A 16,930-nucleotide genomic window follows, 5' to 3' on the forward strand; every position below is an offset into this window, starting at 1 on the left:
GGGAGTATGTCAGACAAAAAAAAAAAAAAAAAAAGATTGGAATCCACTGATGTAGTCTATAAAATGTCAGGAAATACAGAAAAATGTCTGAGCCTAAGATTTAGTCTTAAAATTGATGGGGTTTTTTTTCCAACTAACAATCCAAAAATCCAAAGATACTCAGTTTATCATGTCATAAAAAACAGATAAAAAGCAGCAAAGGTTCATATTGTATCAGCTGGAAGTTAATAAATGACTTTAATGTTATTAATCAGTAATTAAAATAGTGTTTGATTCATTTCTTTTGATTTATTTATCTTTCTAGCAGCATATGTTATTATTGTTATTACTCCATAATATTACTGTCAGATTATGGAAGAAGAATGTAGGATTTACACGTTTGTTTTTTGAACAAGCTCCTTCAGACTCAGACAATCTTTATATCTTTAATTAAAGGCAAAATTCCTTCATATTAGACCCTTAAAATTGAAACTGTATGTAGTGTATATTCCTACCAGTAACTCTGATGATGTGAGAGAGAAGTTGCCATTACTGATATCATTAAATGTTCAGATATCTTGCAGAATACAGCAAAGAAGAAAGAGATATCATCTTACTACCCATACAAAACTATAGCTCAGTGGTGTGTGCGTTTACTGACTTTGCGAGTGTGTGTTTTGTGTATGTACGTGGCCGTGTGTGTGTGTGTGTGTATATGTGTATGTGTGTGTGTGTGTGTTTCCTTATCTTTGTGGACACAGTAAACTACATCTTCCCAGAAAGCTGCCAGCCCTTAATGAAGGCGAGAGCCTGGTTAGTCCAGTGCTACAGCTGGGACCCAGAGGAACTAGATTTGTTGGGTAGGAACCAAACATGGCATCCAACCCCCCCACCCCACCCCCCCAACCCCCACACCTCTGCTCCCCCCCCCTCTCCTGTGCCTCCCACCTCCCCAAAAGAGGAACGCCATGAGCGAGGCTGATTCATGCTGATGGATATGATTATTTTACCCATCTTCATTGACTTTGATTTGTTAGGATACCACATTACTATTATATGGTTGCCATGTAGTTTTGGGAAGAAATCATTAACGTAGAAGTGATTTATACATGCTTTCTGAACATTTTGAAGAGAGGACGACTAATATTAAAGTAAGGAATATGCTCATGTGTATTTAAAGTTGGTTGGAAGGTGGGTCCAACACAGCAAAGTGGATTCATTTCAGCCTTATATTAAAGGAAGAGACACAGAATATCATGGGGGTTTTAAATTCTTCCTAAAACTACACAATGTAGCTTTAAATCCATTGTGATTACTTTCCAGCCACTTTCATTTAGAGATCATCTTTTGTTTTTATTTCAGAGGCTTTCAGTGAGCTTCTGACATCACTGAAAGTAAAGGTTTTTGATTGGCTGTCTTGGACTGGACTGCGCTTGTTGGGCATGAGCCTTTGCCTCCTCAAGCCAAGCATCATCCTGCTTCCCATGACTGCTGTTACTTTACTTCACCTTTTAAGATATCAGTTTTATGTCATCCCACAGCGTGCAAGCTTGCAAGCGTGCATTCAGTGTGTATGAATGATTAATTTCCAGAGCTGTCGTTAGGAAGAGTTTGAATGGGTTGAACTGAGTGAAAACATGTTTAGAGCATGTTGCATAAAATGTGAATGAATGTGAAACTTCAGCTCAGTTTTTGGAAGGGTTGTTTATTGATTAGCAAGAAAATCAATATGATGGTTTGTCAGTTTGTTATGTGGAATTATTGGAGTGACTTTTAAGAAATATTGAAGAAAAACATTGTGAGGTTTTAACTGTTTAAGGCACCAATACATTTTGTTATTATCTTAACAATGACTCTGTAATATTATATAGTTATGACTAAATAATGAATCATTGTTACGTTGGGAATCCATAGAAACTAAATGATTACTTTTAGAAGAGATAATCTGCTTCATCAGGACTGAGTAGGTTTGTTTTGATCACATTTAATTGACAGTGACGTCTCCATGGCAACAGCAAGTGACCCAACAAATGTGATTAGCTTCAAAGGATGTGGCTGAAATCACTGCCTCGTTCACTACATCCTACATAATATACAGTCCATAGTGAGCAATAAGGAGATTAGACAAATTCAAATAAAGTATAGTAAATATAGTGCACTATATAGTTAGTATAAAGAGTTGTTTTGGACATGGTCTTATTCTTATACATATATTGTTTAAGTTTGATTGGCGTATTTAAATACCTGACATCACCTTTTTCTAACAAAGCACTACCCGTTTTTAAACCATTCTTGAAATAACTCCCTCCAAAAACGCTCATGTTGGTAGAAAACAGTGTTTCTCTGCAGGACTCCATCAGTCATAGTCATCATTTTGTAAGTCTCTGACGGAGATGATCAATAAATAGAGTTCCTCTGATACCAAAAGAGTCTTTTCTACTCTGTGAAATTGTCCACGTCTCAGAGTGTGTTCATCCTTGTGTTGCGATCATGCCTTGTTTTTAAATAAGGGCTGAGCAGCTTTCACCTCCAGCTCCTCATTTCATTGCATCCGTCTTTGTCAAATCACGGCAGGCTATGACACGCTCTTTAAATGTACCATTGATCCTCAGCACGACCACCGCTGTCATTATGAAGCCACACTGTCATCAGCTGAACCGGTGTTCATTCATACCTGTACACTATGTGTCTGAGCACAGTCGCTCCTAATGTTTCTTTTTCATGTAAACCAGCTCAGGGTTAATGAGTTTGGTTAATGTTTGTTTTATTTGTAACAGAAATAACAAATGAATACCTTTACCTGTGTAAATCGTCTATATACAGTATGCTGAAAGAGATGCTATATCCTCAGATTTAATTGCCTTAATGGGACTATGTCAACTTTTAATGACAAATGTTTTTATATAGAGTGGAAATACCCATCCTAATAGCAATTTGGATCAAAAATGAATAAAATATCATAAATTTAACCATATCTTCATGACATGTACCTTACCAGGCCTGTGATAGTGGAAATCCCCCATTTTGGCTCGATGCGAGGACAGGAGAGAGAGCTGATCCTACTGCGCAGCGAGAATGGAGAAAGCTGGAAAGAGCATCTGTACGATTGTAAGACCGACGACCTCAATCAGCTCCTCAATGGGATGGATGAAGGTAAAGCATGAGGTTTTTTGAATTATTTGGTAGACTAAGCCCTCATATGTAGGATTTAATAATCATCTTTCAAATGATTTGGATGGCAAATGTTAGTGTTTGTCAAAAAAAATAATTAATTAAAGATGAAAATTGATTCAATCTGACACTTTCAGTCCTTCTCAGTGTGCCAGGTTTACTACAATTAATGTATTTTCCTTCCTTATAGAACTGGACAGTCCCGACGAGCTGGAGAAGAAGAGAATCTGCCGCATCGTCACCAAGGACTTCCCACAGTACTTCGCCGTAGTGTCTCGTATCCGGCAGGAGACCAATCAGATGGGACCCGAGGGCGGGACTCTGTGCAGCCGGAGCGTCCCATTGGTTCAGGCATCCTTCCCTGAGGGTGCATTAACCAAAAAGATTAAAGTTGGACTGCAGGTGAGATATAAATGTTGTTTCCTTTCATCTTTCTCGCAGCATATATTACACACAAACACGCATGTTGGTTCACAAACTCATTCATCGTCTCCTCCTCCCTACCAGGCCCAGCCGGTACCTGACGACACCGTGAAGAAAATTCTCGGTAACCGAGCAACCTTCAGCCCCATCGTTACCGTGGAGCCCAGAAGAAGGAAGTTCCACAAGCCTATCACCATGACAATCCCAGTGCCGCCTCTCTCAGGGGAGGGTCTCACTAACGGCTATAAAGGAGACTCTACTCCCTGCCTCCGCCTTCTCTGTAGCATCACAGGTGTGTGTGTGTGTGTGTGTGTGTGTGTGTGTGTGTGTGTGTGTGTGTGTGTGTGTGTGTGTGTGTGTGTGTGTGTGTGTGTGTGTGTGTGTGTGTGTGTGTGTGTGTTTGTTCTATAGTAGTTCTGACTTTGGGACAATATATTTGAGTTTGAGAGTGAGGACATATTTAGAGAGTGAGATGATTGACTGGTTCTCACTTATTCAAAGGGCTGTTAGACTTGATTTAAGGGTTAAGCTTGGTTTATATTAACGTTAGTGTAGTTACAGTCTTGCTTGCTAGGATTTTCTTCATTTCTGACGTGCATTGCGAAGAATCAACCATAAATCTGCTTAGAAAAAAAGGTAGTCCAGAACCTGCCTGAGAATCATCACATTTTTAAGTTTCCCTCAGTATCAAACTGATCCAGTGCTAGTTCATCTGTACATTCATGGCTACATTGCAAACAGGAACAGATTATCGCTAATTTGCCAAATTGTGAACAAATATACAGATCAAGTTGTAGCCATCAGCTAACTAGCCAAATTCTTAGCAATGTTATACTTCCTCTTTACATCCCCCAAAGCATTGTGGGAACTGTAGTTACACAACTGAGAGCATGATTCACCCACAAATTGAAGTCTAAGGATAATAATTGGAGTGACAAAAAACATTAATATTGACCTTTTTCATGTTGCACCATCAATATTTTTATGAGATTACTAATCTTACATTCCTGAAACACGGACACTATTGGCCCTGTGTTGAAAGCCATTGGACATAAAGACAAAAAAACTAAATTATCACAGTGTGCAGTTGTTTTATCTGGTGAAGGGTCAGAAGTGTCTAACACCTCTGGAGGATAAGACAGTGATCACGAACCACAACGTGCCTGATTCGAATCCAGTCTTGGATCTTTGTTGCATCTTTCTCCTTCATTTCTTTCATCTCTCCACTATCAGTATCTCATAAAAGACCCAAAAAGCAGACCATATGATGACATGTGTCTGCTTTTTAATGTGTAGTATTCAATGTAGAAAAAAATCATTACACACATAAAAGAATCTTCAGGTTGTTTGATGTTACCTGTACGACTCTCCACCAGGTGGTACGTCCCCAGCTCAGTGGGAAGACATCACCGGCACAACACCTCTCACCTTCGTCAACGACTGCGTCTCCTTCACCACCAACGTTTCTGCCAGGTATAAAAACACAACATGTGCATATATACATGTTAACAATCATTTTCTATGTCGTCGGGCTTATCACAGCGTCTCAAATGTTCAATCATATCTGTTGGGACTTGTGCAGGTTCTGGCTAGCAGACTGCCACCAGATCCCAGAGACCGTGGGCTTGGCCATGCAGCTGTACAGGGAGCTGATCTGTGTGCCCTACATGGCCAAGTTCGTGGTGTTTGCCAAGATGAACGACCCGGTGGAGTCCAGGCTGAGGTGCTTCTGTATGACGGACGACAAGGTGGACAAGACCCTGGAGCAGCAGGAGAACTTTGAGGAGGTGGCGAGGAGCAAAGACATTGAGGTGCATATTTATGAGTTTATAGTTTATTATCTTTTAGATGTCTGTTCTATTCCTGTCTGAAGACAAAGTTTAGGGATGTTAAGAATATTCCAACATTAATCTGTAGATAGTCAAGTTCCATGTTTTTACAGCAGTACTTTTATTTTTTGTTCTCTTAGCATTACACACACAACACATTTTATTTTAGTGTCCACCAGTATGTGATATTGAGTTTTCATCCTCCATGTAAAAGCTGTTTGAATAAAGCTATATTATGCAGCTACTCATGAAAGAAATCCTTAGATTATAATTGGTCAATTAAATTATTAATTCAAGTGGGTGACTTAGTTTACGCGGTTCAGTTTATTAACATTTAATACATTTAATTTAAGGTATTTAACTGATCTAGGTTATCTAATAGCTTCAACATGATTCCAACAATAATGTAACCTTACATAAATCACTACTATAATGTTATATAATAATATAATGGTCCAGTATACTACAATGGCAACCAATAGTAAGTAGAGATTAAAAGCCCCTGACAGCACACCTGCATCTTGGACTGGACATTATATTGATATTATTTCAATATTATGATATGAGACTATATATAATCTAAGATTTTGGACACTATAATATCATGATATGGTTTAATGTTGGTTTTAAAGGCTGCATTATGGTAAAGTGATGTAACTTACTATACTGTCCTAGCTCTTCTAGTGTTTGTCTTTACCTATTTAGTCATTATATCCACATTACTGATGATTATTTATCACCAATTTCAAAAGTCACTCTTACAATATTGTCGCAGTATTGATATTGAGGTATTTGGTCAAAATGTTGTTATATATGATTTTGTCCATATGTCCCATCCCTACCTGCAACTATCATATAAAGAAAAATGCTTTGAAAAGAAACTGGAAATGTAAGGGTTAAGACAGAGATAAACATTTATAAGTTTCATACATTCCAAGCCGGATGCATTTTGTTGCTGCGTGTGACTGTTGTTGTAACCTCACTGATGTGCTCTCTCAGGTTCTGGAGGGCAGGCCCATTTATGTGGATTGCTACGGGAATTTGGCTCCTCTGACCAAAGCCGGTCAGCAGTTAGTTCTTAACTTCTACGCCTTCAAGGAGAACCGCTTGCCCTTCTGTGTCAAGGTACTCTTAACATACACTCTATCATCACCACCACCTACAGTATCTTATTCACAGGCTGCAATGTGGACTTGGAAGATATATGAATCATTGTGACATTTAAACTCAGCAAAATGACACTAAGGCTGTCATAACTGGGTACAAAAGCTATAATATGATGCTGTAGCCAGACTCTTCACATTAGCTTTCAATACAATTAACCCTGTTCACGGAGTTAATTGTATTGAAGGGTATAACCTAGTTCTCTTTGCTAAATAACCTCACATCATTGATCGACCCATTAACTCTATAATCAATGCTCTTGCATCGTTTGGTGCTTTGTCATTGTGAAAACTGTTCCTGCTGTGTGTGAACTAGGTCAGACACCACTTTATCACAACACAACTAATTAGGACTATAGTGGCAGGGCACCGTGTGTGTGTAACATTATGTACAAATATGGCTGTTCGATTAGTCATTATTCAACGAATGCTCAATACAAAAACTGATCAGAACAAAATCACAGAAGTTTTGTCATTGGGGAGAGTTTGTGTTGGATTTGGACCAAGTGGTTAAATACTTTGTGGTGGAATCTAGTATGAATCACATACTGCATAGTCCATGTTTAGTCTTACAGGAGCTAATTCTTTGATTACAGTACGACTGCAAATAAATGATGTCTTTAATGTTAGCCTTATTTCTGTAATGGTATGTCCTCTCTGGTCCTCTGTTCCCCTATGTGCTGTAATATCCAAATTAATGATCCCAATGTAATATACTACAACTAATGATTATTTTCATTATTTTCTTTTGATCTATTAGTTGTTTGGGTCTACAAAATGCAAGAAAATTGTGAAAAACGTTATTCACAGTTTGCAAAACCCTGATGTCTTGTTTTGTCTCGATTTCAAAAACCAAAGATGTTCAGTTTACTATCAAAGAGGACAAAAGAAACCTGAAAATATTCACATTTATGAAGCTAGAATGAGATAATCTTTGTATTTTTTTCTTACAAAATGACTAAAAAACCATTAATCGATTGTCAAAATAGTTGGCAATTCATTTTCTGTCAATGGACTAATCATATAACTGTTGCAGCTCTGCTTTTTATAAAATATGGTATCTATTCTTCTGTCTAGTCCTGAAATATATCACTGTATTAAATGAAAACATTGAAGAAATGACCAAACACATTTAACATGAATTATGCACATTTGCAGATACACAAGTGATAACAACAATACTCAAGTGTAAAGTGTTGAAATCCATGTTCCATATACTGAAATACATCAACAGTAACTACCACCTTATAAAAGCTTAAGGTACATAAAGAAGCAATGTTCTCTCTCCAGATCAGAGACCCCAGCCAGGAGCACTGCGGTCGTCTCACTTTCCTTAAAGAGTGTAAGACCATAAAGGGCTTCCCACAAACCGCTGTGTGCAACCTGAACATCACACTTCCTGCAGTGAAAAAGGTAACATAGCGTGATCTCACCGTTCTCTGTTGTCACCTCCATAACCATATTCATGGTTAGGGTAGTTTCGGCCCCAATAACAATGATAGAGAAAGACAGAGAAAGACTTTGGCCAAACTGCCGCCACTGTGTCTTTTATCTGTTTAAGGCTTCTCTCTATGTATATTGGTTATCTATGCAGTGGTTTCTTGTCATTGGCTGTTTCATTTTGTTCCTACCTATCTTATGATTTGGATGACATGCTTTTGGCTGAGGGCTTTTGTGCAAAAGCCTTTTTTTATGATCAGGCTGGCTTTTTGTGACTGTTTTCTGCTGCTGAGTGTTGGAGCTTTTTTCCTTTTTTTCAATTTATTTTTTGCTGTTTGTTCGTTCTGTGTTTTTTCTTTCTTTTGTGAGTTTGCTAAAGTGGCTTTTCTTCTAAGTTGGAGCTTCTGTCAATCACTCCTTTTTCACACCCTGATGTTTCTTTTCCCCCCTGCTTTCCATTATGTTACTCCCCCCTGTTTCTGCAATGCATCTTTGGAACCAGGAAATGGAATCAGATGCCGAGGATGAGGTAAACCACACCCTCCCCACCATGTGCTATCATCTGCGCTAAATCTATAACGGCCCAGCTCTGCTCATCATAGTCTTATTCTTTCCGCTTTTACAAGGCAAATTTGAGCTTTCCTTGTTCAAAGCAACCTCTATAGCTTCTCAGTTTTGCATGATATACTGTAGGTATGAAAAACTACCTGTTTAATGTCCAATCTTTATCCCCTGCGTTGTGATACAAGTGGCTTTGAACTTTACTTACATGGTCCGTAAGTCAAGATTTAACTTTTATTAACGTTACCTCAAAATCTATTATTTGCACTTTTTAAGTACTTACTGTACAGTTTATAGTTTGTAGCCTTACCTTGACTAACATAAGCTAATTTGACTAGATTAGTAACAATTATTTAAGTAGCACTATCAGTGCTTTAAAAATAGAGAATGTACAGTAAGTGCAGTGAAAACTCTTAAATGAGAATTTGCTGCTGTGTTACGTAACTGCTAAACATAGGCTTTGTTGTTCATGTAATACCAACTAATGCAGACTACTGTGTTTGCTTCAATTTTACATTGTAAGATCCAAATGTTGCTCATTCGGCAGCACTATTCAATTTAGGGTGACCTAGAACTGATAGGATTTTGTGTTGTTTGCTATTGTTGCAGACTGAAAAGCCAGAGCGACGTCATACCTTTGCATCTCTAGCCTTACGTAAGCGCTACAGCTATCTGGCCGAGCCTGCACTGAGTGAGTTTGACATTTTCACTAACAAACCCTTTGATGAATATATAATAATGCCAATTACCGTGGATAAGTTTATTAACAATTTTAATTAACCTGTAAAATTCGTGATCAGTAAGTAGATAGATGTGGCTTACCATACTTAATGTAATAAATGCATTTTTCTCACCTTACATGACATGCACTGTCCACATGCTTGTTTACAACATGGTACATATTTTTTGCATGGGTCAATGAGTGGTTTTTTAAGTTTACGTGCTGTGCTTGCCCACGTTGTGAGTTGTACTTCTTCTGGGTTTGTTTGGTTGATTGTCACTGCTGAGTTTATGAAGTCCAAATGCAGCAACATTGAAATCTTTCTTTGACTTACCAACACAATGTTACTAGGCATTTGGGAAGGAGGTCAAAGAAAAATTGTATTCCTTTCACATTTGTCCCCTCTGAGTTTAAAGCTCTTTTGGCTTTGTGACGACGTAGCAGCTTTTTGTGGGACAAACATGCATGAAAGGAGGTTCTGAGTTTGGCTTTCTTTAAGGTGTTTTCTCTTTTTTTTCCCCCCCAGTTTTTCACGATGCTTGTCACCAATTCCTATCAATCTTGCATGACAAAATGGGCCAAAACCTAAGTCTTGGAAAATACATTTTGTCATATTTCATTTGTTATATAATAAAAGGAAAATGGAAACTTCTGCAACCCTTGGCTCTAGTGAATCTTAGTGTCTAAATTGTCTCTGGTAAATCAGTCATTATATAATTTTTTGGACCAAACAGATAAAAGGCACTTAAAAAAGCGGATTGAAATTAGAGCAAGAATTCATACGTTGATTTTAGAACATCTGAAGTCCAAAGAGAGAAGTTGTTTTCGTGTTAATCCCGGTGCATTTGTCTTACCATTTTTCTGTTGTCAGTTGTGAGTCTACGCCAGTGTCTTTGGAATTTTACTTTGCTGCTGTGTGCTTTGTTCAGTTTATTCATTACATCGTTGTTGCTATTGTTATTGTTTGTGTCATCTACCAATCCTGAATCACACAGGAATACAACTGTGTCTTTTTATGACTCCATCTTCGATAAATACTCAAATATCTTATCTCAGCAATTCATAAAACTACTGTTTTTCCTTCCTTAATACCAGGACTGCGTCACTGACCAACTTTCCCTCCTCTGATCTCTTCTTTCACATTTTTTCTTTTCCCTCCCCAACATATTTTGTTACCTTTACTATTCCACATTCTTTTGATTATTTTTCTCCATTTCTTCTTCATCATTAATTTTTACAAATTCATCTGAAGAAACAGCAGTTGAACGAAGCACAACAGCAAGAACACTGCCTGCTGGTTACTCTCACAAACCTGTCTTTCCAACCAGACCTTACGCACCATGGTCGACTGCTCCTATTACCGTCCCTGGCCAAACAAGGCCCAACGGAGTGGGGGGTTCCCTCAACTCTACCGATTCACCGGCAGGCTCACCAGCTGCTTCTCCATTGAAATCTACCTGGCATTTCTCCCCATCACCTGCATGTTCTGCACCTATGAAAGTCACCCTTGGAGCTCCACCACCACCGCCTACCCTGTCTTCTCCAGTTAAATCAGCTAGCGACATAATGTCCTCATCCCCCATCAGGTCTTACAGGACTATGCCTTCACCTATTAAAACAGTTGTGCAACAGGGTCAGTATCCTGTCCAGGGGTCTGCCAGCCTTGTGTCCTCTGGAAGCCCAATTAAACCTGCCACAGATCCAGCATCTATCAAAAGTCTTGCCTCAGCTTACACATCAAGGACTTCACCACTTCACTCAATGCCAAATGGTTGTATACCAGAGAAGTCATCAGTTACTATTACTGCTCCAGCATCACCAAAGACATCATACAACATGTACACTTCTAATCTGCCTTTTAAAACTCCCCTTGGGCCCACAGTTGTGACAGATGCAGGGGGACATAACGGTTCTTCTGGTAAAAGCATGTCCAGCCTGTCCTCTTTGAAAACCTCTGTAGATTCAACACTCTCATCCAGAGGAGGGAGGACGTCCCTCCCGTCTCTGTCCTCAACTGGGCAGACAACCATGGCTTCCTCAGAACTGAATGGATCTGTCTCACCTATTAAATATCCATCCTCCTCCTCCACGCCATCCTCTCCTTCTTCTCGCATTCTCTCAGATAGAAGCAGCAGTCTTCAGGAAAGGATCCAAGCCACCACCCAGGCAGCAACATCCGGTGTCAGTGCAGCCATAAATGAAGCTATAGACTCATACTCTGTGTCAGGATATGGCACTCTTAAAACCTCTTCACGTAGATCTGCGACAGCAAGCACTACTTATGGTTCCTTGAGAACTGTAGGTGCCTCACCTGGTGTGGCAGTTTCAACTAATACAGTGACTGTACCTGTGTATTCGTTGGTCAACGTCATCCCAGAGACCCCTGTCAAACCAGGGCCAGGGTCTCTCAAAATGGCACTGCCCGATTCCTCTCGTACCTCATCCTTGTCTCCTACGTCTTTGTCTTCCTGTGTTACAACATCAAAAATTAATTCTCAATTGAAATCCCCTCCGTTTATCACACCACCCATCATCCACACAACTGCAACTTCCAACCAGGAGATACTAAAAGATGTAGCAGACATGAAAGAGGATCTAATCAGAATGACAGCTATCTTACAGACAGACACACAGACAGCAGCTAAAACTGTCCAAACATCACATCAAGGCACACCTAAAGAGAGAAAGTTAGAGGAGGAGCCATATACTCTAGTGGAGAAAGTAAAACAAGATTTAGCGAAAGTCAGTGAAATATTACAGAAAGATATGAGTGAAGGTAAGGCCATCTCAGTTAAAGAGAGAGCCTCGGAGGATGAATGGGAGGAATTTTCAAGAGATGAGATTGAGGAGGCACAAAGAGGTGCCCTCTCAGACTATTACCCTCCTTTAGATGAAAATACACTGCTGCTCAGGCACCAGTCCATGTCAAGCAAAGACTTAGAGTTGGCTAAAGTAGTAGACTTTTTAACAAATGACATTGGTGCTAGCTCTCTCTCCAAAATGGCAGAGTTGAGATGTAGGTACGAAGAAGAGGCAAAAAGGGAAGGTGAAGAGAAACAGAAACGTGTTCTCAAGCCATCCATGTCAATACAGGAGAACAAGCTAAAAATGCCTCCACCAGTCTCAAGCATGCTCAGGTCTCCCTCAGAGAAGGACCTAAGCAAACTTTCTGAATCATATCAGGGGACGGACACTATTTTGGAGTCACCCGAGGACCTTTCTCATGAGCAGGATAAGAGTCCCCTGTCAGACAGCGGGTTTGAGACCAGGAGTGAGAAGACACCCTCTGCTCCTCAGAGTGCAGAGAGTACAGGACCAAAGCCTTTATTTACAGATTCACCCATCCCTCCCTGCGTAACTGAGACCAGGACCGAGGTGGTCCACATTAGGAGCTTTGATGATGCTTGTGAGCCTTTACTCATGGAGGAAGCTGCAACTGCTCTTCCCTATATAGAGCCAGACACTGCTTCAGCAAGCTCCATGAAAGCTTTGCAGATGAAAATGCCAGAAGAGGACATGATGAATAAAAGCATGTGTCTTAAAGAGGAAACTCATATCACTACTACCACAAGAATGGTCTATCACAAACCCCAACTGACTGATGCCGCAGAGATATTAGAGGAAGGTATGTCAGTTAGAGATATCATGAAAGCTTTTCAGTCAGGTAGGGACCCATCTAAAGAACTGGCAGGACTTTTTGAACACAAAGCTAGCCAGGATTCTGTCAAAGGTGATGAGCTGACCCCTAGATTTCTTGACAGAGACATAAAATCCAAACCCAAAGTTGAAAGGATAATCGAGGTTCATATTGAAAAGGGCCACAGCGCAGCAGAGCCAACTGAGGTTTTTTTCAGGGAAACCAAGAAACACCCTGAGCTTTATGTTTACAAAGGTGACCGTGGAATTAAGGAATTTACTGATTATGATGAGGCCCAACAGGAAGAAGAGGAGCTTACTGCCGAAGAAACCTTGCCCTCCTTCCTGGAAACATCACGTGTAAACACCCCAGTGTCACAGGAGGAGGACAGTCGCCCAAGCTCTGCTCAGCTGATGGCAGATGATTCGTATAAAGCCCTGAAATTATTGAGCCAGCACTCCATAGAATATTGTGATGATGAACTGTCAGATATCAGAGGCGAGTCATATAGGTTTGCTGAGAAAATGCTCCTGTCAGAGAAACTTGATGTGTCATCGATGTCTCACTCTGACACAGAGGATTCAGCAATGGCCGACAAAAACCGTCACCTCATTTCTGAGGACGGTGGTAGCCGTAGTACTGAGAGCATGAGTCAGCAGCATGGCAGCCCCAAAAGAGAGTTTGTTTCTAAGTCATCAAAAGATGGGTCACCTAAATCAGGTAAATTTTCACACAGGGATGATCCATCACAGTTTGATAAGGTGACTGTGCTCCATTATTCTACAGAACCAGGCAGTCCCAAACATGCTGTTTGGATGCGATTTACAGAGGATAAACATGACAGGAGCAGGGAAAAGCTCCTTTATGAGGATAGAGTGGACCAAACTGTAAAGGAAGCTGAAGAAAAACTTAGTGAAGTATCACAGTTCTTCCGTGACAAAACAGAGAAGCTCAATGATGAACTGTCGTCCCCTGAGAAAAAGCCTGTCAGACGAGAGCCAAAAGAACCCAGGTCCTGGCCTAACTCAGCCTGTAATAGCCCTGAAAAAACACAGCAGAAACCTAAGGCAGGAGAAGAGGTGTTCAGTAAAAGCAAACTCAGGGAGCCTTCTGTTGGTAAAATATTTGGCAGTACCACAACAACTGAAAAGAAAAGCTCTAGCTTACCAAGCAGTCCCCAGAAAAGCAAGCTCTCACATGTTAGTGAGGATAAAACTAGTGTGTCTGAGCCCCCTTCTCCTGCTCATGTAAAATCAACATCCAAAGTCAGTGCTGTAAGGATGAAGTTTGAATCTGAGGCGCAGAAACAAAGTCAGTCTAGTCCAATCAAAATCCCACCTCCAGTGCAGCCAAAACCTTCAATAAAGAAATTACAGGAGAGTAAACTTCCTGTTTATCAGTTATTTGCAGGAGGGAAAACCTCAACATTATCTGAATCAGCAGAAGAAGAAAGCCCTAAAAAAGATGTTGAGAAGGACAAATGTGCTGTAACAGACAGCAGTAAACCTGCTTTGATATCATCAACATCTAAAGCCCAAAAACATACAGTAGACAAGCTGCCTATTAAAAGACAAATTAGTGAACCTGACACTGACAAAGCCACTGCTAAAGGAAAAGATGTCCATTCGGTTCCCCATGAAATTAAAGAAAGCAGTAAAGGTCAAAAAGTTCAGACATCTGTCATTCAAGACACAGCTAGACTACCAGAGAAGGATAGTGATACTAGAAAATACCAACAGGTCACAAAAAGGGAGTCTACTTCCAAAGAACTAATAGCTGAGGTGCCAAGACGAGATGCCGATGAACCACAAAACAAAAACCTCAGAAAAAAGACAGAATCTCAAATTCCTGTAAGAGCGCCCCCTACTACTTTAGATAATGAGCTTGCAAAGAAACAGACAATAACTAAACCATCACAGATACCTACATTAGCTAAAAACAAAATACAGACAATCCTTGAGACACCCCCAACAAAAACAGATGGAAATCTAACTTTTGAAATTCTAGATAACGCCCCCAAAGATTCCAACTACAATAATCTTTCACGTCCCAGAGAAACACTGGAGAAAGTCATAACCCCTCCAGCTGCTGCAACGACCAAAGAAAACTTCAAAGGCATCAAGACATTACCAGTTTATGTCAGTGTCCAGGTGGGCCGGCAAGCAGAGAGGGAAGCCAAAGGGGCAGTGTACACAGTCAAACAGAAATCAAACTCAGCTCTCAGTCCCATAAGCCCTGATGATGACACACTAGAACAGGTCTCTTTTATAGACAGCTCAGGGAAAAGCCCCATTACGCCAGAGACCCCCAGCTCTGAGGAGGTCAGCTACGATCTCACGTGCAGAACCCCTGATGGTTTTATTGGATATATGTCAGGGCAACCCAGCCCCATCATGGAGGTATCTGAAGAATTTGACGAAGACGACCAAGGCAAAGTCGCTTTCTCTTTTAATGAGGCCCTACCAACAAGCAAAATTAGTGTTGATTCAGCCCAGGCAGACCTTGCTAATGCTAATGAGCAACTAACAAAAACTACTGATAACCAGCAGGAATTCGATAATTTTAACCAGCTAGAAACCACAATCAATGGCATGTATGATGAAATAACAGGGCAGGAGCAGCAAGAAGTCTCAAAAGACAAAGGTATTGCATATATTGAGTTCCCTCCCCCTCCTCCTCTGGACTCAAACTCAGAAATTTCAGACACAGAGAAGAAAGGTTCTTGTGCCTCTTCAGAAACTGAGACAGAAATGATGGATGTAAACTTACAGGAAGAACATGACAAGCATCTTCTGATGGAACCAATAATACGTATCCAGCCCCCGTCACCAGTGTCTGGTGACAGTCAATCAAATGGTGACGAGGCAGATGATGATGAGGAGTCAGTCTTCCAACCAATACCCTGTAAGAAATTCAATTTCAAAGTTCCTGAGGAGGAGGAGAGGAAGAAGGAAAAGGAAAAGGCATCTAAGTTGAAAAAACATGACAAAAATGGAAACAACAAAGAACCTAATGGGACCAATGGGATCAATGGGACCAATGGCTCTAACGGCTCTAACGGCTCCAATGGTTCCAATGGTTCTAATGGTTTTAATGAAAAAGGAGATGAGGATGAATATGAACAAAATGGAAATGACCAGTCTATAACAGACTGTTCAATAGCCACAACGGCTGAATTTTCTCATGACACAGATGCAACAGAGATAGACTCTCTAGATGGATATGAACTTCAGGATGAGGATGATGGCCTGTGTGAGCAGGCAGATTTAAGGCTGTTTGGACTTCCAGACAGCCGGAGAGACGTCTGGGCATCAGACACATTTAGGTCCTCCGACCGATCTTTTCCCCAGACCAAGCTTGAAGTTATTGAAGAGGAGAAAACCCCAGAGGAATGTCAAAAGGACACTTGTAAAAAAGATACCACTTCAAATGGTGGAAAAACTGATGATGTTAGTAAAGATGGGGTTTGTATGGAACAAAAACCCTCAGATAAAGAGGGATTTTCAGACACTTACTTTAGTTATAAGTTAGAAGAGGAGTTTAACTCTCCATTTAAGACTGTTGCTACTAAAGGGCTGGACTTTGACCCCTGGCCCAGTAAAGGTGGAGAAGAAGATGTTGTTGACATGGGAGGGACACGGGGAAGCAATGGTGAGCCTAAGCCTTTTGGATTGGCGGTCGATGACCAGTCTCAGGCCACAACACCAGACACTACCCCAGCCCGAACACCAACGGACGATAGCACGCCGACAAGCGAGCCAAACCCATTCCCCTTCCATGAAGGGAAGATGTTTGAGATGACACGCAGTGGTGCGATTGACATGAGCAAGAGGGACATGGTGGAGGAGAGGCTCCAGTTTTTTCAGATTGGTGAGCATTACTACTCGGCGGGCAGGTACAGGGTCAGGGACTCAGAGATAGACGCTTCCTTACAAGACAGAGATCAGGTTTATATTCAGGATGCCACAGACACCTTCACAGTCCCTCAAATCTCTGTACAGACTAC

At 40.6% G+C, this 16,930-nt stretch overlaps 1 protein-coding gene across 3 annotated transcripts in view; it reads left to right on the forward strand.

Annotated features, from left to right (window-relative positions):
• LOC134002965 (ankyrin-3-like) overlaps positions 1 to 16,930 on the forward strand; it is a 165,040-nt gene that overhangs the window by 129,624 nt on the left and 18,486 nt on the right. For 2 of the 3 annotated variants that reach the window (XM_062442035.1, XM_062442036.1), the window contains 8 exons: positions 2,978 to 3,132; positions 3,341 to 3,552; positions 3,658 to 3,865; positions 4,950 to 5,046; positions 5,156 to 5,384; positions 6,402 to 6,527; positions 7,856 to 7,978; positions 9,176 to 9,257. In XM_062442035.1, the coding sequence (XP_062298019.1) occupies positions 2,978 to 3,132; positions 3,341 to 3,552; positions 3,658 to 3,865; positions 4,950 to 5,046; positions 5,156 to 5,384; positions 6,402 to 6,527; positions 7,856 to 7,978; positions 9,176 to 9,257 (1,232 nt within the window). Of the gene's footprint in view, positions 1 to 2,977; positions 3,133 to 3,340; positions 3,553 to 3,657; positions 3,866 to 4,949; positions 5,047 to 5,155; positions 5,385 to 6,401; positions 6,528 to 7,855; positions 7,979 to 8,507; positions 8,535 to 9,175; positions 9,258 to 16,930 lie in introns of all 3 variants that reach the window. The other variant, XM_062442037.1, reaches the window with a different exon arrangement.

This window comes from Scomber scombrus, chromosome 21 (genome assembly GCF_963691925.1).
Source record: "Scomber scombrus chromosome 21, fScoSco1.1, whole genome shotgun sequence".
In the NCBI taxonomy this organism is placed as follows: Eukaryota; Metazoa; Chordata; class Actinopteri; order Scombriformes; family Scombridae; genus Scomber; species Scomber scombrus.